Source organism: Hylobates moloch, unplaced genomic scaffold, assembly GCF_009828535.3.
Source record: "Hylobates moloch isolate HMO894 unplaced genomic scaffold, HMol_V3 SCAFFOLD_9, whole genome shotgun sequence".
Taxonomy (NCBI): Eukaryota; Metazoa; Chordata; class Mammalia; order Primates; family Hylobatidae; genus Hylobates; species Hylobates moloch.
Window position 1 is genome coordinate 61,994,450 of NW_026652284.1, and position 27,988 is coordinate 62,022,437.

The following is a 27,988-nucleotide window of genomic DNA, read 5'->3' on the forward strand; positions in this document are numbered from 1 at the left end:
TATCAATTAATTTAAAGTTTTATTCATGATTGTCTTATTAAAATAAATTTAATTGCAAAAACAACCTGTCTTAGAATACAGTATCAGATGTTTTAAGTACATGTGATCAACAGTACAAATAATTATAGCACTCAAACCTTAGTATCACACATACTTAATATATTAGATATACACAACAACAAAATCACTCCCTACCTTGAAAACTTTATAGAAGCACTTTTAATTTTACAACACAAAGCTCAAACGAACCTACAATAAGTCTAGTAGTCTGTTTACATGCCAAGGGATAAGGCTGAACAATGAATTAACCCTTTAAAAATGTCTATGAACCAGTACAATTTTCTTTTTGAGTTCTGCAGAGCAAGGACCACTAAGAAATATTTTTAAAGGCTGAAGAGAATCCAGTGGCAATGAAGTTAATTAAATAAGACTAAGAGAAAAATAAATAGTTCAATATTAACAATACAGTATATTTGCCAGCACAATCAAATCAGTATAAACACCTTTAAAACATGAATACTGAACTTAGTAAAATGTTATATTGTATCTAATTATGCAGATATCTGATGAGAGTGCTTTGTATTATAGAAATAGTTTCTTCTCTCTTACACAGGACTTTAAAGAAATCCAAACAGAAAAGTTAACTGTTTTGGAAAATGTATTCACTGCAGAAATGCCCACGATAAGCAATGCTATCTGATGGTATGCTGATGTGAAATGGCATGGTAACGTGAAATATAAAAAATTTAACTAGATAATTTTTACTTCAAACCTGAAGCAAAAGTACAGAATGCTGAGTTCATTACTTTATGTATCTATTGTAACTAGGAATTACTACCTTAAAAATATTCATTCTTACAATGTTTGTTTTTAGTTGCCTAGATATGTAATGGGCCAGGTGCTATATGAACACTGAAGAATAAAACAAAAAAGGTTCTCTGCAAAGAAAAAAACATTGGCCTAAGGTACTCAGTATATCCTTACATATTTAATTATATATGGTTTTTGAAACTAAAGAGAAATGTTTTTCCAAACAGTTAACTTTCTAAGTGGGTGTCTCTGCACCTATATAGTAAGTCAAAATTTCAGGGGACCATAGATATTTAGAAACACAAAATTGCTAATTGACTTTTTCAGTTGATGTTATATTTATCAACTGTACTTCCTGGGTATGTTTCCTAAAGTACATCCTTACATGCAAAATCTTTTAAATCAGTGAAACAAACATTATGTCAATTCTTGCAAACCTAGACATAGTAAAATAAGAAACAAGTTCCAAATTTTTGACCGGGACAAAGAGAATTTAAACCAAGCATATCATACATCCAAAACACATATCCATTGATGAGTCACCAAACCTGGAGAAAAGCAACTGGGATTGACTATGAGGCTGCCGTAATTAATCGTCGTCATCTCGTTGCAAAGGTATAACCTGAATTTCTTTGGCTATCCTTTCTGCTAATATTCTATTATTTGCAGCAATTACTCTTCGTGACATCAAATCAAATGGTCCACCTAAAAGCAAACAAGTATGAAAAATAATTTTATCTGGTACAAAAATAATTCATATAAAACAAGTATAGCAATATGTACTATGGTCACATAACATTTTAATACTTTCAGTTTTCTTAAACAAAAATCTACTCTGTTACACTTCTACAACGTGTAAGCTTAGATAATATATAATTAAGTTTCTAAGCATAATTTTTGAGTAAATAATGAAGTCATACCAGTTAGAAATTGTCATATTTTCTCTATTTCTATTTTTGTGCATTCTTATTACCTCTTTATTAAGAATCTATGGACAGAAAATGTGAATCCAATGCATTTTCATACCACTGTCCTTCCCATTTCCTTATTTCTTTGTTGCCGTTCTCCCAGATCACTGGTGAATTCTTTCAACCAGATTCACCCTTCGGTTTAAAATTTTCACCATCAGTTGAAAGCAATTATTTAACTTCTGTAGTCTCAACACAGAAAGTGATGGTGGAGGAGGTCCATCATCAACTATCACCATTGTCACCATTCAAAGAGCTCTGGATATAAGCCTCAGACTCAGTGACTGTCTAGGCCAAGGGTGTCCAATATTTTGGCTTCCCTGGGCCACACTGGAAGAATAAGAATTGTCTTGGGCCACACATAAAATACACTAGCACTAATGACGGCTGGTGAGCTAAAAAAAAATTTTTTTAATCGCAAAAAACTCATTATGTTTTAAGAAAGTTTACAAAGTTGTGTGGGGCCACATTCAAAGCCATCCTGAGCCACATGTGGCCCATGGACTGCAGGTTGGACAAACTTGGGTCTAGGCTTTTTCTACAGCCTTTCAGGAGTACCTGAAACTCACACTAGAAAAGGATTAGCCATTTATCATTGTAAGTCTCACATTACCATTACCTCTTATCCTTACCTCTATCTCCTGAAGCTTATTTTGATTTTGCACACAATTACATAGCTTGTTTCTGCTTCAAAAGCTGCAGTATAACATGTATCAAAAAGTTTTTTAAATTCTACATATGGACAAAAGTCCAACAGATGTGTAGAGATCTGCTTCACTCTCCATAATTTTACCTGTAACATCCATTAGCACGCCACCAGCTTCAGTAACAATAATGCCAGCTCCTGCAACATCCCAGCAGTGAATTCCCATTTCGTAATATGCATCTGCTCCGCCAGTTGCCACAAGGCACATATTAACAGCTGCTGTTCCAACACTCCGGATCCTAACAAATAGAATTTAGAAATAAAATTGGAAAAAATAATCCTTTCAAGTAAGATATTCCTCCTTAACTTCACTTTAAGTGTCGACTGAAGAAACTTGGAACAATCTAGAGGATAAAGATTTTAAGAGGTGATATCTAATTGTAAAGTAAAAATATGTATAAATCTAATTATCATCGTATATTATATAAATCACAAAACCCTCACAAAGCAATAATAAGATAAACATTAAAACAATAATTTTTCATAAAAAATAAAGATAATGCTTAATTCTACAATAATGAAATGCAAGTATATTAATATTTGTCTAAATCCAGCTACTAAAGCTTATATTATTTTACACACATATACACATACCCACAACGCAAATAGTCTCTAGGAGGTGTAAAATATCATGGTATGGGTCATTTTCAACTGGGTGTGCGTCGTACATGTGCCTAAAGCAACAACAGCATGCCAGGCTCTGCACAGACCTAAGCCTGCCTTGGAAAATTACTGCAGGTTTGCCCTCTTATAGCACCTCTTCCTTGAATACAAGTTAAGTTGAATATGAATACACTTGATAGCAATTATAGTAATAATTTATTCGGTAAAGAATCAATGTTAAAATTAATGGGTGAAAGTCTGATATTTACAGAGTGTCAAAGTGTCTCTCCACAAGATACCTAATAAGTACAATGGAAAAATAGCATCTTTACAATGGTCTACCGTTACCAAGTGATCCAAGTTAATATCACTCATAATGGGACAAAAAGAAATGTGCCTGATAAAATGCACTGAGAAGGACAGAACATTACTTTTGTGGCATTCCTGCCAAAAATCCATGATCCAAACATAATCATGAGGAAACTAGACAAATTCAAATTCAAGAGACAGACTACAAAATAATTGGCCTATACTTCTGAAAAATGTCAAGGTCATAAAAGACAAAGACTAAGCAAGTTCTAAATTAAAGGAAATTGAGGAGAAATGACAACTAAATGCAATACATGACTCTAGATTGGACGTTGAATTAAAATTTTCAAAATTTGAATAAAGTCTTTATATTAGATTATGTATCCATGTTAATTCCCTTACTTTTATCATATACTGTGGCTATGTTAGACCATGTCCCTTTTATTAAAGACATACACGCTGAAATGTGTATTTAGAAGACAAACGTCATCATGTCTACAAGTTACTTTCAAGTGGTTTTTACACAAATTCCTTCTGCAACTGTTTAAAGCGATGGTAATAAGGGAGTGAGTTCTGTTCAATGAGATCTTTCACAGTTTATTTATTTAAAAACATGGAAAACTGATGACTAATGTGGCATTTGTTTTATATCTCAAAAATAAAAATAAAAATAATTGCACCTAAGTACATCCTTTATGCCAAAGAACTTTTAAAAAGGATTAGAATAACATGATGTCATTGATTTGGCATGTTTTCCATCGTATGTTTTTGAAGCACATTAAATTTGAGAAAGTAATAGTAAACGCACCAAATTTCCACAGATGTTTGTTTCCCAGATAAATAAAATCAAATTAACTTTAGTGGCAGTTTTTTAGTTATAAAGAAAAGTGCATTTCCCCACTTCTCCCATGAGATATGTGATATTTGATATCTCATATCATAGAATACAAATGCCAAGGTCTTTCATAATTAATTCCCTGGTATTCTATTCAGATATAGAATCCTAGGCTAGCTGAATAACAGTGATATCTATTAGCAGTGCTTCTGTCAATTCTAATGGGCACCATGGAATCTCAAGCAAATGGTCTTACAATCAGCAAGAGAATATTCTTTTATGGAAAATACTACGAAAGGATTACCAAACAGATTACTTAACTACCAGGTAATTAAGACTATGGTGTAGATTCTGCACTATGTGTTCTGAATCCTATCTTATGTGGTCCTCCTATACAGCTGTGGTCCGCCTATGCAGCTAACATGGTATATTGTAAAAAGGATTATGTTTGATGTCACAAAGATTTGAGTTTGCTCCCATGTCATGTCATCAAATAAGGATTCCAATTTACTTTAGACAAATGTAGTAATGACTACAGCTAATATTTGTAAAGCACCTAGCAGAGTGCCTAGCATATAAAATGTCCATAATAAAAATAGCTATTTTTATGATAAAATTGTTCTCTAAACCATGATGTCAGAAAATATCATATACCATACATAGTGCATTTCACCTACATGAATTCTTGAAAATTAAACAAAGGAAATGGATCCAGAATAACGTACTTTGCCTCATAAATGTTGGTTCTTAGGAAACTATTAGACTGTTTCGGCTTATTTAAAGCATTCATTCAGGTTATAACTCTCTTTAGTTTCATTGTTTTGTATAAGTGATTCTGAAATCTCATTGCAAAACTGAAGAATCAGCTGACTGCAAAAGATCATAAAAGCAATCAGTAAGTCAGTACTTCTTAGTAATATTTTCCTGGTTATACTTTTGAAAAAAATCTGAAGTAAAAATTAGTTTTTATTGCAGCCAACAGCAAAATTAAAGGTTAAAGTTGTAAACCTCTTGCAACTCTTTTATGAGTAACATAACCATTTTATAGCCCATGGTTAAAGTCCTTGCTTCAAGACAGCACCCTGTAGCAGCAAGTTTATTGCCCTTCTCTCAAGGGCATCCTTCTGGGAGGTTCTGTAGCTATTTGACAGAGGCTCTCTTTTACTTTACTCATTACTATATAGACCACATATGCATAGTACATAATTAGTTTGTACATGGTCAACCTATATTTTGAAGGGTCTGACTTCTAAGAGAAGTACAATACTGAAGAAAGAGAAATGATCTGGGAGCCAGGATTCTAGCCCTATTTCTATCCAGCTGTGAAATCTCAAGCAGCCACATCACCTACTTGAACCTCAGTCAACTCATCTACAAAATAAGGCTGGATTATTAGATGATCTTTGATCAGTTCTAAGACTCTTATAATATTTTCACAAAGAAAAAGATAGAAATAGTAGGTGGTGAAAATATTATCTGTTGTTATTTACATTCACCAGATTTTGTTCAATAAAGGATTTTTATTATGATTTTTCATATAAACAACTATGGTCAAAGAAATACTATTTAATGGCCGGGCGCGGTGGCTCACGCCTGTAATCCCAGCACTTTGGGAAGCCAAGGCGGGTGAATCTCGAGGTCAAGAGATCGAGACCATCGGCTAACATGGTGAAACCCCATCTCTACTAAAAATACAAAAAAATTAGCCAGGCGTGGTGGTGGGCACCTGTAGTCCCAGCTACTCCGGAGACAAAGGCAGGACAATCACTTGAACCCCGGAGGCGGAGGTTGCAGTGAGCCAAGACTGCACCATTGCACTCCAGCCTGGCGAGAGAGTTAACTCTGTCTCAGAAAAAAAATAAAAAATAAAAAATAATATATAGCATTAACTATATTAAAGTTAAGGACCTCAAACCTTTAGCTTTTCTTGAAGATTTAAGGATAAAAGTAAGGATAAATATTTCCTTTTAATTTCTTCATTTATTAAACTGTCATTACAGAGGGACTCTGAGATTTGGAGAATAATAATGGCATGCCGATTTTGAAACTCCCTGTATATCCTCCTGGAAAATAATAAAATGAAATCAACCCGGAGGACAAATAAAACCCATAGGACCCATTCCTTCAGCTAGAAATCAGGAAACACAAACTCTCAAACTACCTCTAAGCAGAAGAAAAACAAACAGATAAATTCTAACAGAGCACCGGAAGCCCGTAGATACACAGAGTAGGGCAGAAAAGGCAGAAAAGACTTTGTGAGAAAGAACTAGGAGGAGCAGAGGACCCACAGGGGACAAAGACAAAACCACCCTCAGAAAAGAGTCAGTGAGACAATAAACACAAAAACAAAAACACTGAGCACAGATCAGCACTTGGTAATTCATAGTCCTGGCTACAGGTAAGGGGCTAGAAAACACTCAGAACCTGACCAGGCAGCCTCAGAGAAGCTGTGATTCTGAAGGAGAATCAGATAAGACAGCAGAGATGGTACTCCTTGGAAACGAGTGAAGGAAAAGTAGGAACTAAGAGTGAAAACTTAAGGATCCTGCAGAAATGAATCGCACAGAAAGGCACAACTGGCAAAATAAGAAATTCGGAAAGCAGGAACCCTGATCAGAAAACGAAGTGAAAATAGAAGAAAGTAGACCACATTCACACAAAACTACTGCAAAACATCAGATACTGTTAATAAAATGGTTTTTTTTTTTCTTTTTGCTGTAAAGTCTCTACCCCAAAACCAACAATGAAGGGGAAGAAAATGAGTATCAATCCAATCCGAATTAAATATTTTCAAACAAAAACTTGTGAATACTGAAAAAAATGTTACATCAGCGATATAGAAACTAAGAGCAGAAATGGACCAAAATACATACATAAAACAAGATGACTGAACTCAGGAAAGAAATGGGGGGGAAATAAAAGACAAAATTATGTCAGGAATGAAGAATAAATTACAAGGTACCAATAAAAGAACAGATGAAAAGAAAACTTAATAAAGAGAAATTAGGAAAAGCAATAAAAGAAAGAAGTAAAAAGAGACAGAGATAAAATGGCTGAAATGAAGACACAAAGGAGATGGAGCATTCCTACTGGTGTCTTTAAAGAAAAAAATAACAGAAGTGCACTAGTACTTAAACTATATCTTAAGGAAACTTCCCAGAAATTAAAAAGACATGAACCTATATACTGAAACAGATAACTGACCCAGAATGAGCAATTCTAAGATATATCCTTTAAAAACTGTTAGCCAAAAATTAAGGGGAAAAAAACAGCCTCCAGTTAAAAGATAAAATAATGTAAAAGCCAAGAAAAATTAGATTTGCATCAGATTTCTCAAAAACAATATACAAAGCAAGGCAACAGTGAAAGAACATTTTCAAGAAATTTGTACTTTCATTAAGGATACTATATCCAGCCAAGCTGTCCTTCAAGTCTCAAGGCCACAGAAAAGCATTTTGGAAAATACCCAAACTCAGGGAAAACTGTGCACATGTGCCCTCTCCCAAGGAATCTACTAGAGGACGAATTTCATCCAATTAAAAACATGCCTGGAACACTTCACGAAAGGACTGTGAGCATTTTATAATGTCAAATGAAGAACTAGGATCAAAAAGCAGGGTCATGGGTTGAAGAATATGTAAATATAATATGTTCTGGCAAAGTAGACAGAATGCAACTTTAAAAATGGGATAAAGAGAGAGAAAAGGGGAATGGGAGACTGTTACATAGGCAATAGGTGAAGCCAAAACATTCTAGATAGTAAATAGTTAAGTAAGAAAAGAATATTAAAGGTACTATAAAAGTTTTATTACAAAAGAAACCTGCTGGAATAAAACATAATCTTTATAAATACAAAAAGAAATTTTAAAAGAGGCAGAGAAGGCACATCAAATGAACACAGTAACTATAATGTCATACAGACACTAATTATAACACACAATAATATAACAGAATTGAGACAAAAGCAGTCATATCAATAAATCAATAGGCCTAACCTATCTGTTAAAAGAAAAAGATTTTCAAATTGACTTATAAAGTGAAATTCCATGCAATACTGTATACGACAGGCACACTTCAAATGCAGTGGTTCAAAGGACTAAAAATAAAAGGGTGGACAAAGATTTATCAGGCAAACAGGAAAAATAAGAAAGCAGGGGCTGGGCGCAGTGGCTCATGCCTGTAATCCCAGAATTTTGGGAGGCAGAGGTGGGTGGATCACTTGAGGTCAGGAGTTCCAGACCAGCCTGGCCAACATGGCGAAACCCTGTCTCTACTAAAAATACAAAAGCCGGGCATGGTGGTGCATACCTATAATCCCAGCTACTCGGGAGGCTGAGACAGGAGAACTGCTTGAACCTGGGAGGCGCAGGTTGCAGTGAACCGAGATTGTGCCACTGCACTCCAGCCTGGGTGACAGAGGGAGACTCTGTCTCAAAAAAAGAAAGAAAGAAAGAAAGAAAGAAAGAAAGAAAGAAAGAAAGAAAGAAAGCAAGCAAGCAAGCAAGCAAGCAGGAATTGCAATTCTGATGTCAAAGTAAATTTCAAGCACAAAAACATGAAACAAGACAAAGAATACGTAAAAATTACACAATAAACTATGTATGTAACTATTATGAATAAACATCAAATAACACAGCTTCCACCTACATAAAATAAGAGTTGCAAGAAGAAATACAGAGAAACACACTAATAATAAAAGACTGATACATCAGAGACTCTCAGTATAAGACAGGGCAAACAGACAAAAAAATTAATTAGGTAAATCTTTTGGCTACATACTGAATGTCATACCCTGGAAACAGGGAATTATACTATTTTTCAGTGCATATGAAACTTACAAAAATTGATCACAGAATAGGGCACAAAGAAACCATCAGGAGGTTTCAGAAAGCAGAATTGTTATAATGTAGTAAAACTAGAGATTAAAGATGAAATTTTTAAAAATCCAGAAAGGTGTCTGCTATGGTTGAATGTTTGTCCCCTCCAAAATGAATGTTGAAACTTAATCCCCAGTGTGGCAGTATTGGTGTGGGGGCCTTTTAAGAGGTATTAGGTCATGAGGGCTTTGCCTTCTAGGTTCATGGCTTATAGCTTAAGGGCGGGGTGATGCTGATAACAAATAGAAGCGGCTTTGAAATGGGTAATAGGTAGAAGACAGAAGAATTCAGAGGAGCAGGCTAGAAAATGCCTGCATTTCCGTGAATGAAGCATTAAGGGAGATTTTGGTGAGGGCTTAGAAGACAAGGCCAGGGAAAGTTTGGAATGCCTTAGAGACTGAGTTAAGTAGCTCTGACCAGAATGCTGATAGAAATAGGAACAGTATTCTGATGTGGTCTCAGATAAAACTGAGGAACAAGGTATCGGATCCTGGAGGAAAGGCCATCCTGGTTATAAACTGGCAAAGAACTTGTCTGAACTGTTTCCATGACTGAGGGTTTCTTTTTTTTTTGTTTTTGAGACAGAGTCTCGCTCTGTCACCCAGGCTGGAGTGAAGTGACATGATTTCGGCTCACTGCAAGCTCCACCTCCCACTTTCACGCCATTCTCCTGCCTCAGCCTCTGGAGTAGCTGGGACTACAGGCGCCCGCCACCACGCCTGGCTAATTTTTTGTATTTTCAGTAGAGACAGGGTTTCACCGTGTTAGCCAGGATGGTCTCGATCTCCTGACCTCGTGATCCACTCGCCTCAGCCTCCCGAAGTGCTGGGATTACAGGCGTGAGCCACCGCGGCCAGCCGACTGACAGGGTTTCTTGAAAGCCTAAACTTCAGAGTAATGAATTAGGGTATCTGGCAGAAAAAATTTCTAAACAAATTATAGAAGTAGCTGCATGGTTACTTTTGACCATTTATGCTGAGATTTGCAAGCAAAGAAGTAATTTAAAGACAAATTTATAATTAAAGGGGAAGCAGAGTGGCCAGATGCAGTGGCTCACACTTATAATGCCAGCATTTTGGGAAGCCAACTTGGGCAGATCACTTGAGCCCAGGAGTTGGAGATCAGCCTGGGCAGCATGGCGAAACCCATTTCTACACAAAATACCAAAAATATAAAAATTAACTGGATATGGTGATGCAAACCTGTGGTCCCAGCTACTTGGGAGGCTGAAGTGGGAGGACTGCTTGAGCCCAGGAGGTTGAGGCTGCAGTGAGCTAACTGCACCACTGCAATCCAGCCTGGGCAACAGAGTGAGAACCCATCTCCAAAAAACAAAACAAACAAACAAACAACCAAAAAGAAAGGAAGCACAGCAAAAAAATTTGGAAAACTCTCAGCCTGGCCAAGTAAAGAGTGAAAAGGTGTGTTCAAAGAAGGAAACCAAGGGTTAGCCAGGAACCATTTGCTAAACAGATTAGCACAGCTACAAGGCAGCCAGGTGTTATTTCTAAAGACAATGAAAGAAAGAACCTGAACGCATTTAAGAGATCTTCAAGGCTGCCCCTCCCTTTACAGGCCCAAAGGACGGCAGAATGGTTTCATGGAACAGGCCTGGGATACTCTCCAATGCTGACTGCCCAGGGCCACCCTAGACTGTGCTCCCTACATCCCAGCCAAGGTCGAGTGACCCTAGGTGTAGCTTATACCACATCTCTACAAGGTATAAGTTGTAAATGTTAGCAGTATGAAATTAATTCTGCAAGCTTGCATAAAGGAAGAGCTGTGGAGGCTTTCCAGCCTCCACTTGGCCTCAAAGATTGTCCTAAGAAGCCTGGGAGCCCAGGAACAGACTTGTCTCAAGGGCAGAGCCACAGTGGAACTGTGGGGTTAGTGGCAGCTGAGAATCTCCACCAAGGTAAAGCCTAGTAGAGCCCAGGAAGTAAGGCCACCACAGAGAGTCCCCACCAGGGTAATGCCCAACTAGTGGAGCCATGAAAGCAGGACCACCACCTGGGCCTCAGAACTGTGGAGTCACCAGCAGCATGCAAGGTACACCTTGGAAAGCTTCAGGCACTGGACTCCAACCCGTGCCAGTAGTCATATGGGCTGTACCCTGCAAAGCCACAGGGGCAGGGCTGCCAGAGGCCTTTACCCAGCCCTCGACCCCAGTGTCTCCATGAGGTGGTACATGCAGTCAAAAGTGATTATTTTTCAGCTTTAAGATTTCATGTCTGCCCTGCTGGAATTCTGGACTTGCCTAGGGCCTGTTCTTTCTTTGCCTAATTTTCCCTTTTGGAATGGGAATGCCTGTCTTATGCCTGTGTCACTACTGCGTCTTTGAAGCAGATAGCTTGTTTTGATTTCACAGGCTCACAAATGAGACTGTGGACTTTAAAGTTCGTGATAGAACAAGTGAAGACTTTGGGACCCTGGGGATGGAATGAGTGTATTTGTATGGAAAAAGACAAATCTGGGGAGTGTCAGGGGTGGAATGCTGTGGTTTGAATGTTTGTTCCCTCCAAAACTCATGTTGAAACTTAATCTCCAATCTAGCAGTATCAAAAGGTGGGGTCTCTAAGAGGGCTATGCCCTCATGAATGGATTAATCCACTCATGGGTTAATAGATTAATGAGTCATCATAGGACTAGGACTGGTGGCTTTATAAGGAGAAGAATAGAGACCTGAGCTAGCATGCTCAGCCCCACCATGTCACATTCTGTGCTGCCTCAGGACTCTACAAAGAATCCCCACCAGCAAGAAGGCCCTCATCAGATGCAGCCCCTTGACCTTGGACTTCTGAGCCTCTATAACTGAAAGAAATAAGTTCCTTTTCTTTATACATGTACATTACCCAGTTTCAGGTATTATGAGCAACAGAAAACGGACTAAGACAGACTCTCCTTGTGAAAATTTAAGAATATAACTCTTCAGTAAAAGAGGAAATACAAGCAAATTACAGAATTTATGAAAAAAATTATAATGAAAACAGTTAAGTATCAGTATTTATGGGATATAATGAAAACAATGATCAGATGAAATTCATAGCCTAAATATCTACATCAATAAACATAAAGGAATTACAATAAATTTTCTAATCAAAAAGGAAAAAAAAGGAAACAAAGTAAACCAAAAGAAAGCACGAAGATGAAAATAATAGTGCAGAAAAGAATAAACCAGCTAAAATTAAAATCCTGGTTCTTTGAGAAAAAAGAACAAGAAAAAAAGTACAAATAGACAAAATAAGTGACAAGGGGGAAATAACCACTGATACAGAGAAGCCAGAAATTAATTATAAGAGTCTATCTTACAGACTTCTATGCAAATAATTTGAAAACTTAAAGGAAGTAATTTCATAGGCTGTGGAAATGTTCCAGATCAAAGAAGGCTAAGGAGACATGACACCTAAAAATAATGCTGACTCTAGACTGAATCCTACTTTATTGGAAGGCAAATGCTATAAAGCACATTAGCAGATTAACTGACAAAACTGAATATGGATGACAAATTAGATAAAAAGTATATTTATGAAATCAATGGTTTCATGGTTATGGAACAGAATCTCCCTATTCTTTAGAAACCATGATGTATATAATTTACTCTAAAATGGTACAGGAAAATAAAGGTGTGTGTATGTACACACACATGTATACAAAGAGAGAGAGAGACAATAATGGTAAAGAGCTTACCCATGAACAGGAATGCAAAAAAGCTTTTCCATATTAGAAAGAACAATTCTCACAGTCTCTGGTGTTCTGGAAGACCCCAACTCAGTCACCAAGAGAGATTTGGTAATATCTAAAAAGAAAGTGTTAGGTTTCAATATTTAGAATTCTAGAAAATATCTGACACTTGTAATTCAGAAGAGGGCATTTGTATCCCTCTTCCTTGTTTTATCATGTTTCTTTATAAGCATTTAAATAATAAAATACTGATAAATTAATTATCCCTAAGTGATCCTTTTTATAAGCATCAGAGTCCAGCTGCTTAGGCCCTGCCTGAAAAAGTACATAATGTAACCAATTTGCCTGCATACATAATACTTAGTGGGAAACAGCAAATGTCTTAAATATTTAAAAAGGAAAAAGGAGAGACTAAATTCAATAAGGGATTTATGTATAGATTTGAAAGAAAATTACAGTAAAATTACAGTAAAAGTAAAAATTATACTTTTACAACAAAAGTAAAATTCTCTGACATCCATTTACAAGGCTGACAGGTTATCCAAGGTTTTCCATTTGAAGCTCAGGACACACCCAACACCCCAGATCTCACCTCCTCCCACCAATTGAGATGTATGTTCACCAGTTGTGTTTGATCTGAGCATTTCTGTAACTGTTGTACTACATTTAATAGTTACATAATTTAGGGCTGGGCATGGTGGCTCACACCTGTAATCCCAGCACTTTGGGAGGCGGAGGCAGGCAGATCATGAGGTCAGGAGTTTGAGACCAGCCTGACCAACATGGCGAAACCCCATCTCTACTAAAAATACAAAAAATTAGTTGGGCATGGTGGTGCGCACCTGTAATCCCAGCTACTCTGGAGGCTGAGGCAGGAGAATAGCTTAAACCCAGGAGGCGGAGGTTGCAGTGATCCGAGATCATGCCACTGCACTCCAGCCTGGGCAACAGAGCAAGACTCTGTCTTGGAGGGAAGAAAAAAAGTTTCATAATTTAATACTTTGTAAAGTGAAGAATGACTATGCAAAGGAAAAGAGTTGTTTCTATGAAAGCTACCATATTCCTTCGGTCTAAGATTCGTATTTTCTCACATGATGACATCTAGAAAAGTAAGAATGCATCCTCCATTTCATGGGGTCTTAGATTTTAATGAAAAGGAAATAGCCTAAAAATCTGCTCTTAAATTAAGTGTTCGAGGGGAAAAAGTATAAAAGTCTATAAAGATTCTAAACTGAAATTGTTTTGCAAGTACCTCTAAGTTCTTGCTGCACTGAAAAGAATTTCAATGTGCAAACTGTGGAAAATGTTTGATGTGGTTTATGGAAGAATGGTAACTCAAAACTTTAATAAGCTGTGAGAAAGAAAAAGAAAAGTTTTAATCTGCAGAATGCCAGTACCTTTAAATTATCAAGCCCAAAGAGGCATTTAAAATATACCAGCAGACAGTCTCACTCCCCTGGAGTTAAATAATTACCACTTGAAGCCGCTTGCTACAGGGGGCTCTAGACTCACTGATGCCAAGCAGCCATAAAATGCCATACACCCTATAATTCAACAGTGGATAGCCAATCACTAAGCAATGTTATTTCTGTAAACAAATGAGAATTCCTGAAGTACAACTTTTCTAATCATCCCCTCTCCTAGTGTGTCCCTTTTTCTTTAAAAACCTGAGCCTCTGCTAAGTTCTCTGGAGCACTCTCCAAGGCAATCTAGAAGTGTGTCCTGGGCTGCAGTCCTCAACTTTGGCCCAAATAAACTCTCTACGTTCATTTTGCCTGCACTTCTTTTTTAGGCCAACAGATGTAATAGAGAAGGAAGAACTTAAATTGCCATTCGGCTTATATATGTGTCTCATTTTCAGTGATTCCCAGCTTTAATGGGCTTTTTTTTCCCCCCATTTACTTTGTAGTAATTGGTCCTGGGGCATCAGATAAGAGGAATTCTATAAAGAATTTTAGATGCAGTAGATAAAACATAAACCATGAACTCCACAAGGACAGTGTGAAAGGAAAATAAATCTGAGGACCCAAAAAACACTAAGCCAAGGGAAAAGTCAAGCTGAGAACTATGTCAGGCAAACCTGCCTCCCATTTAATTCTTAAGTAAGACACCTACAAAGACAAAAGAGCTACATACCCCCCTTACAATTTGCCCACAAGGAAATTCCTTGTGGACCTCAAGATCTTTACCCTAAAATTCTAGCTGAATTTTGCCCTGGCAATGTAGACGCATAGCTTATCTTCACAGGTGTGGGAGAGAAAGGTCATCCCTCTGCTCACCTGAGACAAATTCATATCCGATTGCTTCGTCTGCTCTATTGTTTATGTAAAAATGCAGATTCACTGAGCCAGACTCAATTGTGTATTTAAAGGCTGATTACGGACTTAAAAGAATATAATCATTTGTCTTTTATCTACCTATAACCTGAACACCGCCCCCTACCCCACTTCTAGTTGTCCTGCCTTTATGTACATCTTACACATATTGATGTTTCATGACTCCCTAAAATGTATAAAAGCAAGCTGTACCCCAACCACTTTGGGCACATGTCGTCAGGACCTCCTGAGGCTGTGTCACGAGTGCATCCTTAACTTCGGCAAAATAAACTTCTAAACTGATTGAGACCTGTCTCAGATATTTTGGATTCACAATAGGAAGCCAGTCTTCATCATCTTCCTATCTCTACCACAAAATATAATGCTGAGCCTGAAGTGTTTGCTCAATTACATTTCTTTCCCTATTTCCACTTCACATTCAAAACTGAAGTCAAAAAGAATAAAGAGATAATAAACACAATTTATGAATCAGTTAACACTTGGAGAATTCCATAGGTGAATATTAAAAAACAATAAAATATTGAGTACACAATATGAATAGCATCAAAAATTGGAATTAATCCTACCTTCTTGTTGTGAAACTTGTAGTTTTTGACCATTACAAAAGGCACCTTTTCCTTTTCTGGCAGTGTACATCTTGTCTTCCACACAACTGTACACAACTCCAAATTCTATCTGCAGAGGAAAACAAGTTTCCTTTACCAAACCTAAGTATGTTTCATACACTTTTTTCTAAGAAAATAAGACAATCTGGTATACTGACTAGTAACAACGGACTGAAATGGCTAAACTGTGGGATACTTAAAATGTTAATTTCCAGACTAATCAAGAGAAAGAGGTCACCAGAACTGATATCCTTGACTCTCCTCCCATCCAAGTCCAGATCTAAGAACACCCACCTTACCTCTCTCCCTCCTGCCTCGGAAGACAGGGCTTTCCTATTTTCTAAGTGAACGCTTCTCCGGTGTTAGGACTCCTACCCTCACATACATTCTCTGAAAAACTGCTCCATCAGCTGATTCCCTCGTCTCTTGGATTTTTCTTCTTATACCTTCTCATTAAGTTTCCTTCCTCCTTACAAAACCTTTGAAATGTTATTCTATCCTTTTCTCTTCACTGCCAATGAGTAACTTTGCATCTCCTATTCTCCTCTTAATATATTACAATGTGGCTTATGCCCTGATCACTCATTCTTCTGAAAGTCCCACAAAGAGAATATCAACAAACTTTGTTTGTTGCCTCAAATGCCTTGTCTGAAGAATTGGAGTCTGCTGGCTCAACACTTATTCAATACTTAATTCACTACCTCCATGCTCCCAGCATTTCTTTTAGTTCTACCTCACCTACTAATTCGTCTCAGTTATGATTTTAGAATATTCTTTTCTGCCTCACCCTGAACAGCTAGGCATCTCAGGCTTTTTTCTTCCTTCTTCCATTTCTTCCATTTCCCTTTTAGCTCTCCATATTCACACAGGTTGGTTTTTTACAGTCCACAAATTCATTTTGGCTCTCATCAATCTCATAATCGGGGAAGAACCTACGGTTCCAAACCTAGTCTTGCAGAATTTCAAAGACAAAATCACTCATTGCCTGATCACCTCCCATTCCTTCCCTATAAATCTCCTTCAAATTTATTCTCAAAAACACTTTCCAATTTTGGCATTTCCTTGGCTATTCTCACTGCCTCTACTTAGTTCAGAATCACCCACACCCCAGTATAATCTCTACATTGCTAGAATTATCTGTCACTTTCCACTTCAAAACCTCTACTGGTTCCCCACTACCTAGAAACACAAACTGAATTTTCTTGCACTGACTGGCCACAGTGCCTCACAGTAAGGCCAAACTAACCTCTGTCCTGGCCACTTGCAGTGCTTCCCTCTCCATGAACATCTCACCATTCCCCACACATATCATGGTCTTGAATTTCTCCAAGCTGTTCTGATCAAAACACTTTCCTCTTCCCACCACCCCCCCGCCACCCTCGCCAATCTGGAAACCCCTAGTTTTCTAAGGGCCAACACATGACCAACTTCTAAGACCCCTGCTGTTACGAAGATTTTCCCAACCCACTCTCAGCAGAATTGGTGACATCCTGTGTTCCCATAGTATTTTTTTTCATGGTTCCACCACATATCATCTTTACCTGTTCACACATCTAACTTTGTGCTGAGCTGTTGAGTTCAGTGGCAGGGCCAGCACACAGCCCAGAGCTGATTATATACTGAATGCTCATGTAGCTTCTTCTCGACATTCTCATTAATACAACCCTGGGGCTAAGCTCTCATTTGTCCAATATGTGTTTTATATTCAGAAATGTTATAACTGCTTTTATACATGTTGATCTTACATATCAAAAGTTCCTTAAAGATAGGTAGGTAAAATGTTAGTAACCACCCTTTACTGTTTGACCAACTAAGCAGCCAAACAGCAAGGAAATGCTATAGCTATGTGTTTTATTCTGCTAGGCTTTATACATAAGTATTTAGACATAAGACAACCTGAACTATGTGTAGGTTCCTAAAGAGAGTCTGTATTTTCCAATCATGCTTTGGCCCCTGCTACTTGCTGGTTTCTAAATGTATTTCTTCACTAACACCTACTAAAGCATTCCCAGCTCAAATCTCACCTCTTCCACGAAGCATTTTAGATCACATATCAACTTCTATCCCATCTGACTCTATCACACATATAATGGTTACTAAATACTGAGTTATATTTCAGTTACTTCTGTATATTTTCTTCTTACAACTCCTGCTTCTCAGAATACATTAAATTTTATTCAATAGAAATGTATCATGAAAATTTTAACAGTCCTGTAGCTTATATTCAAAATAATGCAGTTATATAATCAAATATACAGACAAACCTGAATTTATTATGAAAACACATTTACTTTTTCTCAGAAAATGAGAGCAAGGCATATAATCAACTATACGTTTAAAAAATCATACCTTTTTATTTACAGCAAAGCCAATTGAAACAGCTACAAAAGGAAATCTTTTTTTTAAAAAAAAGGACAAAACACAAATTAATCAACATAGAACTTTTGTTAATAAAATTAATCTTTTCATAATACGTGTTCTTAAAATTTTTCCTATAAAAAGTCTCATCTCCACTCCCCACAAAATCTAAGATGCAAAACAGTTTGTATAGTATACAACCCTTTGTAAATAGGATAAAGTGGAGGTATTATACACACACACCCTCCCCCCCAACACACACACGTTCACACAGGATGCTTCTATAGGCATGAAACATCTCTGAAAGGATTCACAAGAAACTCGTAACAATGGTCATCTCCAGAGATGGATCTGGGAAACCAGAAATGGAAGTGTGAAGGGCATTTTGCACTGCGTTTTCTATCTTTTGAAGGTCAAATTCTACGAATATAGTAGCTATGTAAAAATATTTTTTCATGGCCATGCACAGCGGCTCACTCCTCCCAGCACTAATTTAGGAGGCCAAAGCAGGAGGATCACTTGAGCCCAGGAGTTCGAGACCAGCCTAGCTGGGCAACATGGCAAGATCCTGTTTCTACAAAAAAAAATCACAAAATTATCTGAGTGTGGTGGTGCATGCCTATAGTCCAAGCTTCCCCGGTAGGCTGAGGCAGAAGGATCCCTTGAGCCCAGAAGGTCAAGGCTGCAGTGAGCCGTAATCATGCCACTGCACGCCAGCCTGGGTGACAGAGACGCTGTCCCCCTTTAAAAAAAAGCCAAAATGTAAAAACTTTTAAATCAATTTGGTTAAAAAAGAAAACTGTAAAAACTTTTAAATCGATTTTGGTTAAAAAGCATATATTTTAGTGATTTTTTCTTTTTTTTCTTTTTGGAGATGAAGTTTAGCTCTTGTTGCCCAGGCTGGAGTGCAATGGCATGATCTCAGCTCACTGCAACCTCCACCTTCCAGGTTCAAGTGGTTCTCCTGCCTCAGCCTCCCAAGTAGCTGGGATTACAAGCATGTGCCACCACACCCGGCTAATTTTGTATTTTTAGTAGAGACGGGGTTTCTCCATGTTGGTCAGGCTGGTCTCGAACTCCCGACCTCAGGTGATCCACCCACCTTGGCCTCCCAAAGTGCTGGGATTACAGGCATGAGCCACCGTGCCCGGCCTGTGATTTTTTTTCCTATGTCCTAGACCGTGATAAACACAAATACTGCACTGGACAAAATAAATGGCTGTTACTTGTCTCTACTCCAACAGCAAACTTTAGGCTTGGCCTCTGAAAAGTAGACTTTGAGCCAAAATTTTTCCATAGCTGCATGACAGTCTGAACACAGCCTGTAACTGCTGACTCACAAGAGAATTAAGATCAAGGAAATGGACAAGATCAACGTTCAACTATTGAAGCTAAAGCTGTTGAAAATAAAAACTTTTAAATATGTTTAAAGTTTTTATTTTAACAAAAATAAGATACTATACACACTGTATTGTACAGTCTTCTCTTCTGTGAAAATATATTAGCATCTTTCCACATTTAAAAGATATAACATTCTATCACATATAGATTCTAAACCTTAGCTTTGTAGATTTCAAGGATTGTATATATAGTACAGATGTGTACGACTACATGGGAACTTCAAATATGACATCTATATGTAATCTCACCAGAAGCGGCTACTAATTTTAACTCTCATGGGCAATTCCATCAGGCTTTCTTCTAGTAATATCATATACTTACTCTGTGTCAGTACTATACTAAGTTCTTATGTGAATGTACTACTCATAGAGTTGAGTTACAATTCTATGAGGCAAGTTGAGTTACAATTCTATGAGGCGAGTGCTATTAATACAGGCTTTTTATAAATGTTTTTTAATATTGTGGCCTAGAAAAGTTAACTAACTTGCCTAAGATGAAAAATCCAGTAAAAAAGCACCAGAATGCAAGTCTATTGATCCTAACACCCATGCAATTTTTTTTTTTGCCAGCCCCAGCCCCAGTCCCATCCCATCCCCATCACCCTAAGGGCTGAGGGGAGGGGCCTCCTCTGCACTTTTTAACCCTGTTTTTCTTCCTGAACTGAATTCATTCTATATTGACAGCACTCCCCAAGAGTGACTTCATTAGTTTTACTAAAATACAATCTTTTCAACATAGTTTATAATTTTTTTAATTTATTTTTATTTTTGGAAAACATATCTTTGGCCAGGTGCAGTGGTTCACACCTGTAATCCCAGCACTTTGGGAGGCTGAGGCAGGCGATCACCTGAGGTCAGGAGTTCAAGACCAGCCTGGCCAACATGGTGAAACCCCGCCCCTACTAAAAATACAAAAATTAGTCGAGCGTGGTGGCAGGTGCCTGTAATCCCACCTACTTGGGAGGCTGAGGCAGAAGAATCGCTTGAACCCGGGAGGTGGCAGTTGCAGCGAGCCAAGACTGCGCCACTGCATCCCAGCCTGGCCAACAAGAGGGAAACTCTGTCTCAAAAAAAAAAAAAAACATATTTTTACATAGTTACTACTAATAGATGCATATTAGTAGATCCATATAGATCTACGGTATATGCCACTCAAAGAATAGAAAATGGCATGCAGTGCAAAGTGCCCTTCCCACTCTCAAAGCAACACTGTTGTTTGCTTCCCTTTTTAGATAGCGCCAACAGTGGGAAAAAGAATGGTGAACGGGGCGCTTGGCACCACAGGACAAGATCACATTAATATTTCTTTACCTCCTCCATATCCGATAAGTCTGCATAATACATTTTGCTCCACTATTACATTTTATATATACTTTATTAGAATAAAGAAGCATAAACAAAATATACAATTTTCTAAAGTGTACATGTTCCTAAACAGAGTATCTATAGGTCAATCCAGTTAATATGCAAAGAGTAATTACATTAGAAATTTTAAAACATACCTATGTACAAAGTTAGTTGTTCCATCAACAGGGTCAATGATCCATGTGGGGTTGTCGGTTAAGATACTTTTTTCCCCAGCTGCCACAGATTCCTCACCAATGAAACTAAAAGCAAGTAGGACAAACTTTTAATCTTTACATTGATTTCAACAATTCCAAATCAGAACATTTCCTTAGCTATACAGAGTACTATAAAACAAAGCAGGCCAGGTGTGGAGGTTCACGCCTGTAATCCCAGCACTCTGGGAGGCCGAGGAGGGCAGATCACCTGAGTCAGGAGTTCAAGACCAGCCTGGCCAATGTGGTGAAACCCCATCTCTATTAAAAATACAAAAATTAGCCGGGCATGGTGGCAGGCACCTGTAATCCCAGCAACTTGGAAGGCTGAGGCAGGAGAACGGCTTTAGCCTGGGAGGCGGAGGTTGCAGTGAGCCAAGATTGCGCCACTGCACTCCAGCCTGGGTAACTGAGAGACTCCGTCTCAGGGAAAAAAAAAAAAAAATAGCAAAAGTCTGTAACCTACACTTTTCTATTGTTGCTTCTTCTTCCTTCAGATAAAGACTAATAAATGTAAGGAAGCTTTAATTTATTTCCCCCAGAACAAAGTGATGTGAAAAATTTCAAAATTCCAATTCTAAGATGTTATACTAGGGTGAGGTGCGTGCACACACACATTTGCGGCAGATGAGAAATCATTAAGGAAATATAATGATTTTAAAAATAGGGGCCAGGTATGGTGGCTCAGGTCTGTAATCTCAACACTTTGGGAGGCCGAGGCGGGCAGACCATGAGGTCAGGAGTTCAAGACCAGCCTGACCAACATGGTGAAACCCTGGCTCTATTAAAAATACAAAAATAAGCCAGGCGTGGTGGCACGCGCCTGTAATCCCAGCTACTCAGGAGGCTGAGGCAGGAGAATCACTTGAACCTGGGAGGCAGAGGTTGCAGTGAGGCAAGATCACGCCACTGCACTCCAGCCTGCCTAACAGAGCGTGTCTCCATCTAGAAAAAAAAAAAAAAAGGTCACTCTCTAATACTCCCCTCCCTTCAAGAGGTGGAGCCTAATATCCCTTCCTTGAGTGTGAGCTACGCACAGATATTTGTTTCTAACCAATAAAGCATAAGTGACAGTATACAAAACTTTGGAGACTAGTTCACAAAATGCCCCTCTAATTTGCATCTGGTTCACTCTGTTTCTCCCTTCCTGTGCCACCTGCTCCGCACTAGGAGATGTCAGCTTCCATGTCGTGAGCTACTCTGTGAAGAGGCTACATGGTAAGGAACTGAGAGAAGCTAGCAGCAGACAACTCCCCTAGGAACTGACATCTGCCAACAATCACATGAGTGAATGGATCCTTCAGTTCCAGTCCAAGCTTCAGTTGACTGCAGCCTTGACCAACACTTTGACTGTAACTTCATGGAAGACCTTAGCAAGAACCGTGTAGTCAAGCTACTCTCATATGCAGAACCCCAAGAAATGGTGAGATAATAAACATTTCTTGTACAGAGTAAATAAAAATACCTGTGAGATGGATACTTTTCCTTTATGGAAGAGATAAGCATTTTTTCAACTTTTTGGTCCGTAGCAGTTACCAAATCAACTGGAGAACTTTTCAGCATAACATTCATTTCATTTTTTATAGCTTCACAAACTACCTAAAAAGAGGTTTCGGCAAGCAAATAGAAAAGGCATAATTTTAAACAAAAAGATAAAATACATAAATGTTTTAAGACATTCAATCTGTCTTAAATAATATTATTTAAATACATTCTTAAAAATGTCTTACAAATATATCTATAAAATAAGCCTTTAATAGTTACATCTTTCTAAAAACAAAAATTATATAATCTTACATCTTATTTTATTTTATTTATTTTTTTTATTATGGGTTATTTTTCTTTTTTTTTTCTTTTTTTTTATTATTATACTTTAGGTTTTAGGGTACATGTGCACAATGTGCAGGTTTGTTACATATGTATACATGCGCCATGTTGTTTTGCTGCACCCATTAACTCATCATTTAGCATTAGGTATATCTCCTAATGCTGTCCCTCCCCATCCCCCCACCCCACAACAGTCCCCGGAGTGTGATGTTCCCCTTCCTGTGTCCATGAGTTCTCATTGTTCAATTCTCACCTATGAGTGAGAACATGTGGTGTTTGGTTTTTTGTCCTTGCGATAGTTTACTAAGAATGATGTTTTCCAGTTTCATCCATGTCCCTACAAAGGATATGAACTCATCATTTTTTATGGCTGCATAGTATTCCACGGTGTATATGTGCCACATTTTCTGAATCCAGTCTATCGTTGTTGGACATTTGTGTTGGTTCCAATTCTTTGCTATTGTGAATAGTGCTGCAATAAACATACGTGTGCATGTGTCTTTATAGCAGCATGATTTATAGTCCTTTGGGTATATACCCAGTAATGGGATGGCTGGGTCAAAAGATTCACAACTGTCATCACAGAAAATTTGATCGTATAAAATTAGGGTATACACTCTAAAGTATTCAGTAAAATGAAAATAAATGTAGATTGATCAAAGTGTATATTTTATTTAACAAGGTCAGCTGGGTGTGGTGGTTCACGCATGTAATCCCAGCATTTTGGGAAGCCAAGGTGATCCAGGAATTCAAGACCAGCCTGGACAACATAGCGAGACCCTCATCTCCACACAAAAATTTAAAAAATGAAAAGTAGCTGGACATGGTGGCTCATGCCTGCTGTAGTCCCAGCTACTCAGGAGGCTGAAGTGGGAGGATTGCTTGAGCCCGGGCCTGGGAAGTTGAGGCTGGAGTGAGCCATGATCCTGCCACTACATTCCAGCTTGGGTGACAAGCAAGACCGTTTCAAAAAAAGAAACCAAAACGAAACAAACAAAACAAGGCAACAACACAGTGTACCCACCAATCACATTATAATTGACAAAATCTTTGCTCATACCTCTCCAGCTTGTCTTGCTAGAGTTACTGCATAATCCATGCATTCCTGCCAAGGATCAGCCATCTTCTGAAAATGTTTGACAAATATCTGTACAAAGTAGTTACAACTGTCTTAGAAGTCTTAATTATAGAATAGTTAGTTCACAAAAACGTCTTAATTAGAAACAGACTGTCATTTCAGGATTCACCCCATGCCCTAGAGTTTTTCCCAAGATTTATGCCTATACCCAGTAAAAAACATTTCTCACCTAAATTACCTAATTTCTATATCAAATTATTTCCATAAAGACTATTCTATGAAATTGCTTCCCAGTGTGTCTGTACCATATTACATTTTTTAAAAAAACCAAAACATTGGTTTGGAGAATAGATAAGAAACAACACAAGAAATACTTTAAAAGTTAGGATAATATTTTGGAGGAGAATACAGTGAAAACAAGAGAAAGAACACTGGGAATACTGAAATAAAAGAAGCTTGAAGGGAAGCAGCAAAAGGTACTTGAAAAAATTATGTGCAAAGATGAAGAACTTAAGGTTCAGAGATGAGAAATAATTTGCCCAAAATTACAGACAAATGACACAGAACTTGAATTCAATTCTGATTTTAAAGTCCATTGTTCTTTCTATTATAACATTCTGAGAAAAGAAAACTCCAGGACCAAAAAAAGTAAGAAAAAAGCAAATTTATTTCCCTGAGTTTCAGAGAGGGAAAAAAAACAACAACATATATTTGTGTTCCAAACTGTCCAGCTTTCCACTGACTTCTGAAGACTAAAATAACTCACCACTGGCTTGATCACACTCTGAAGTCTGTACCTAGCACAGTAAAGCTTTTTAAGCTGTCAGACTAAAAACTGTGGCACCATTTATAAAACAACCCTAATTTTGTCTCCTTTCCAACAGAAAATAATAGACAAAGAGTTACATCTTGAAGACTATTCAGAAACTCCTATCTTGGGGCCTACATTATAGGAAAGAGGACAGGAGTGGAAAGGAGGGCAAAAGACCCACATGGTGAATTTCTGCCTGATGCTTTTTCTTCCTGATAAAAGCATTTTTTAAAATTTTGTTTTAAAGGAAGCCACTCTGTGAGTCATATAAGCAACTCCTTCAAGCTCTTCAAGAATTGTTTCCAAACTTTTTTTTTCACTCTTACTCCCATTCTGCTCCACTAGTCTTAACGGAACTAGATGTTCTCAAGCTGTACCTGCTTTCCTGCCAGAAACAGCTCAAGCCACTCACACCCCCGCCTTCTAACAACACTAATGTAACTCTACAAATTCTTCAGGACCCATTTCAAAAGCTACTTCTAGGGATTCTCCACCCAGAAGTCACTATGTCCTTCACCCTTCAATAGATGTTTACTGAATATCTATTATATGCTATACACTGCACCATGGGGAGAAAAATCAGGTCCTGTTCACACTTTCTAGGAGGGGACTCAACATCAATCAAAAACTAAAGACTACATGCAAAATAACAACTGGAATAATAAAAGTTAAGGAGGAGAAGTGCAATGAGAAACATCTAACAGGGGAGCTTTCACCTGGACTTAGGCATCAGATCAGGTTTCCCTGAAGACAAGATTAAACCAAGATGAGAAGAACAAGTGAACAGGCATGAACTCACTCAACTGCAGGATGCCTGGTACATGAAGACTAACTGAACAGCCTAAGTGTGACAGCTCAGATTAAGGGAAACAGGAGAGATAAAGCTGGGGAGGTAGTGGGGATCATCCCCTACAGGGGGGCCTTAGGGATAAGACATTGATGGAAGAGGCTTCAGGAATCACCTCATTGTGGCTACTGAACAGAAGGGTAGAAAGTGGGTGTGGGTAGAGGGTCAGCAGATTCACCTTCAGGATGCAGTAGTGGGAGGATACCTGATGATTGGCTGAAACCTGGGAGGGAAGTTTTGCTAGTAGAGAAGTTAAGAGAGTCAGAGATATCTGTTTTGAAGGAATCAGTAACAGACTGGCTACAGAGTACCAGGGACAGGAAGAGTTCAGATTTCCTCTGAATCTGGATGTCCAGACTTCCCACTCTGGCAACTGTATGGATAATGGTCACAGTCTACTGAAACAGGGAGTAACAAAAAAAGAGTCAAGTCTGGGATATAGGTAGGAGTTTGAGAGATCAGGAGTTTAATTAGCAGAAGATGAGAGGCCTCTGTAAAATCAAAAGATGTCAGTTATGCAGCTGAATCATGGACCCTGAGCTCACAGGAGAGGTATGGCCTGCATGTAGAAACATGTAAGTTACTTGAGTAGACAGCAACTGAGGTCCTGAATCTGGACATCATTGGATAGGCATGATTGACAACTGTGTAGAAATGTGATCCCACAAAATCAGTATGATCCAAATGGAACAGACTGACTGTGGAAACCCGGCAAGGACTGTCTGTTCAGATTCATCTTGGCCTCTCTGTCCAGCATTCCTTTCTCCTATATATAGGGGAAGACCCCTTGTGAAATGCAGGTCTTACGATCTACAATCAGACAAGATAGGTCAGAGAATTTCTTCATGGTTAGTTCTAAGACAGAAAGGTGGGCCAAGACTCCTGTCAAGGGCTATGGGAGTTATGAGCCAGGAATGGTGGATGCAAACCATACACACACACACACACACACACACACACACACATATAATATAGTAAATATACTTTATATACTATATATTTATATACTATATATAAGTATATATACTATACATAAGTACATTTATATACTATATATACTATACATAAGTACATTTATATACTATATATAAGTATATATACTATACATATTTATACACTATGTATAAGTATATATACTATACATATTTATACACAATATATAAGTATATATACTGTACATATTTATACACTATATATGTATACATACTATACATGAGTATATTTATATTTATATACTATATAAAGTATATAACATATATTTATATAATTATATACTAAGTATACATACTATACATGAGTATATTTATATACTAAGTATACATACTATACATGAGTATATTTACATACTAAGTATACATACTATACATGAGTATATTTATATACTATATATAAGTATACATACTATACATGAGTACATTTATATACTATATATAAGTATACATACTATACATGAGTATATTTATATACTATATATAAGTATACATACTATACATGAGTATATTCATGTACTATATAAGTATACATACTATACATAAGTATATTCATGTACTATATATAAGTATATATACTATACATAAGTATATTCATGTACTATATATAAGTATATATACTATACATAAGTATATTCATGTACTATATATAAGTATATATACTATACATAAGTATATTTATGTACTATACATAAAGTATATAAGTACGTTTTATATATATTTTTATATACCGTTATATATAATATATGAATAGTTATATATATAAAAATCACAGTACATTTATTGATGGGCAGGGTCTGTAGTTTACTCACTTTCATTTTCCCAAAGCCATAAACACCTGAACTGTTTCCTGCTGTTTCCGTCCTGGTCACAGCCTTCCAGAGTAGGAGCCAGGCCACCTTCCTTTTTGCCACCTGTCCCAGCACCGCGACTGCGGACAGCACAGGACCTGGGCGCTGCCCCATCACTTAGAGTGACTACCTGGGCCTGGGGATGCACCAAGTTTCTCGGAGCTTTTCGGAGTTGGGGACATGAAAAGGGGCAATTATTCTACAGAAGCCGCCACAGAGGTTAAGTGAGGTCGCGTGGCGAACCGCTACTCCAATGCCGGAACTGTTCCTGGTCGCCCAGGACAGCTCCGGATAACCCGGCAGGCAGGGGTCACCCAGAGGCGGCCTCCGCCCTAGGCGCCGACCGCGCACCGCGCTCGCCCCCGCCCCTGCGGAGGGAAGGGGACGCCCTGGAAACCCACAGCGCCCGCTGAACCCGGAGGGTGCGGTGAGGAAAATAACGGTCTCACCTTGAGTCGGAGGACGTCCGCCTAGCTCTGTGAATGGTGTTACCGCGCTCGTCTCTTCCGGAGGTAGAGGGGCTACTCGCAACAGGAAG

General features: G+C 38.0%; 1 protein-coding gene across 3 annotated transcripts; it reads right to left on the minus strand.

Moving 5' to 3' along the window:
- On the minus strand, positions 1–27,988 carry IMPA1 (inositol monophosphatase 1). 3 transcript variants are annotated; one of them, XM_032759927.2, is made up of 10 exons: positions 27,900–27,973; positions 27,412–27,612; positions 23,935–24,021; positions 22,513–22,646; positions 20,991–21,095; positions 18,080–18,125; positions 15,692–15,800; positions 12,796–12,904; positions 2,572–2,723; positions 1–1,515 (listed from the first exon to the last, which is right to left on the minus strand). In XM_032759927.2, exons 2-10 carry the CDS (start codon positions 27,562–27,564, stop codon positions 1,400–1,402), a joined length of 1,011 nt encoding a protein of 336 aa, XP_032615818.1. In that variant the 5' UTR covers positions 27,565–27,612; positions 27,900–27,973; the 3' UTR covers positions 1–1,399. The 3 variants fall into 3 exon arrangements, with proteins under 3 accessions (XP_032615818.1, XP_032615820.1, XP_058299778.1); XM_032759929.2 differs by lacking the exon at positions 27,412–27,612 and having other exon boundaries at positions 27,900–27,988; XM_058443795.1 differs by lacking the exon at positions 27,900–27,973 and having other exon boundaries at positions 27,412–27,777.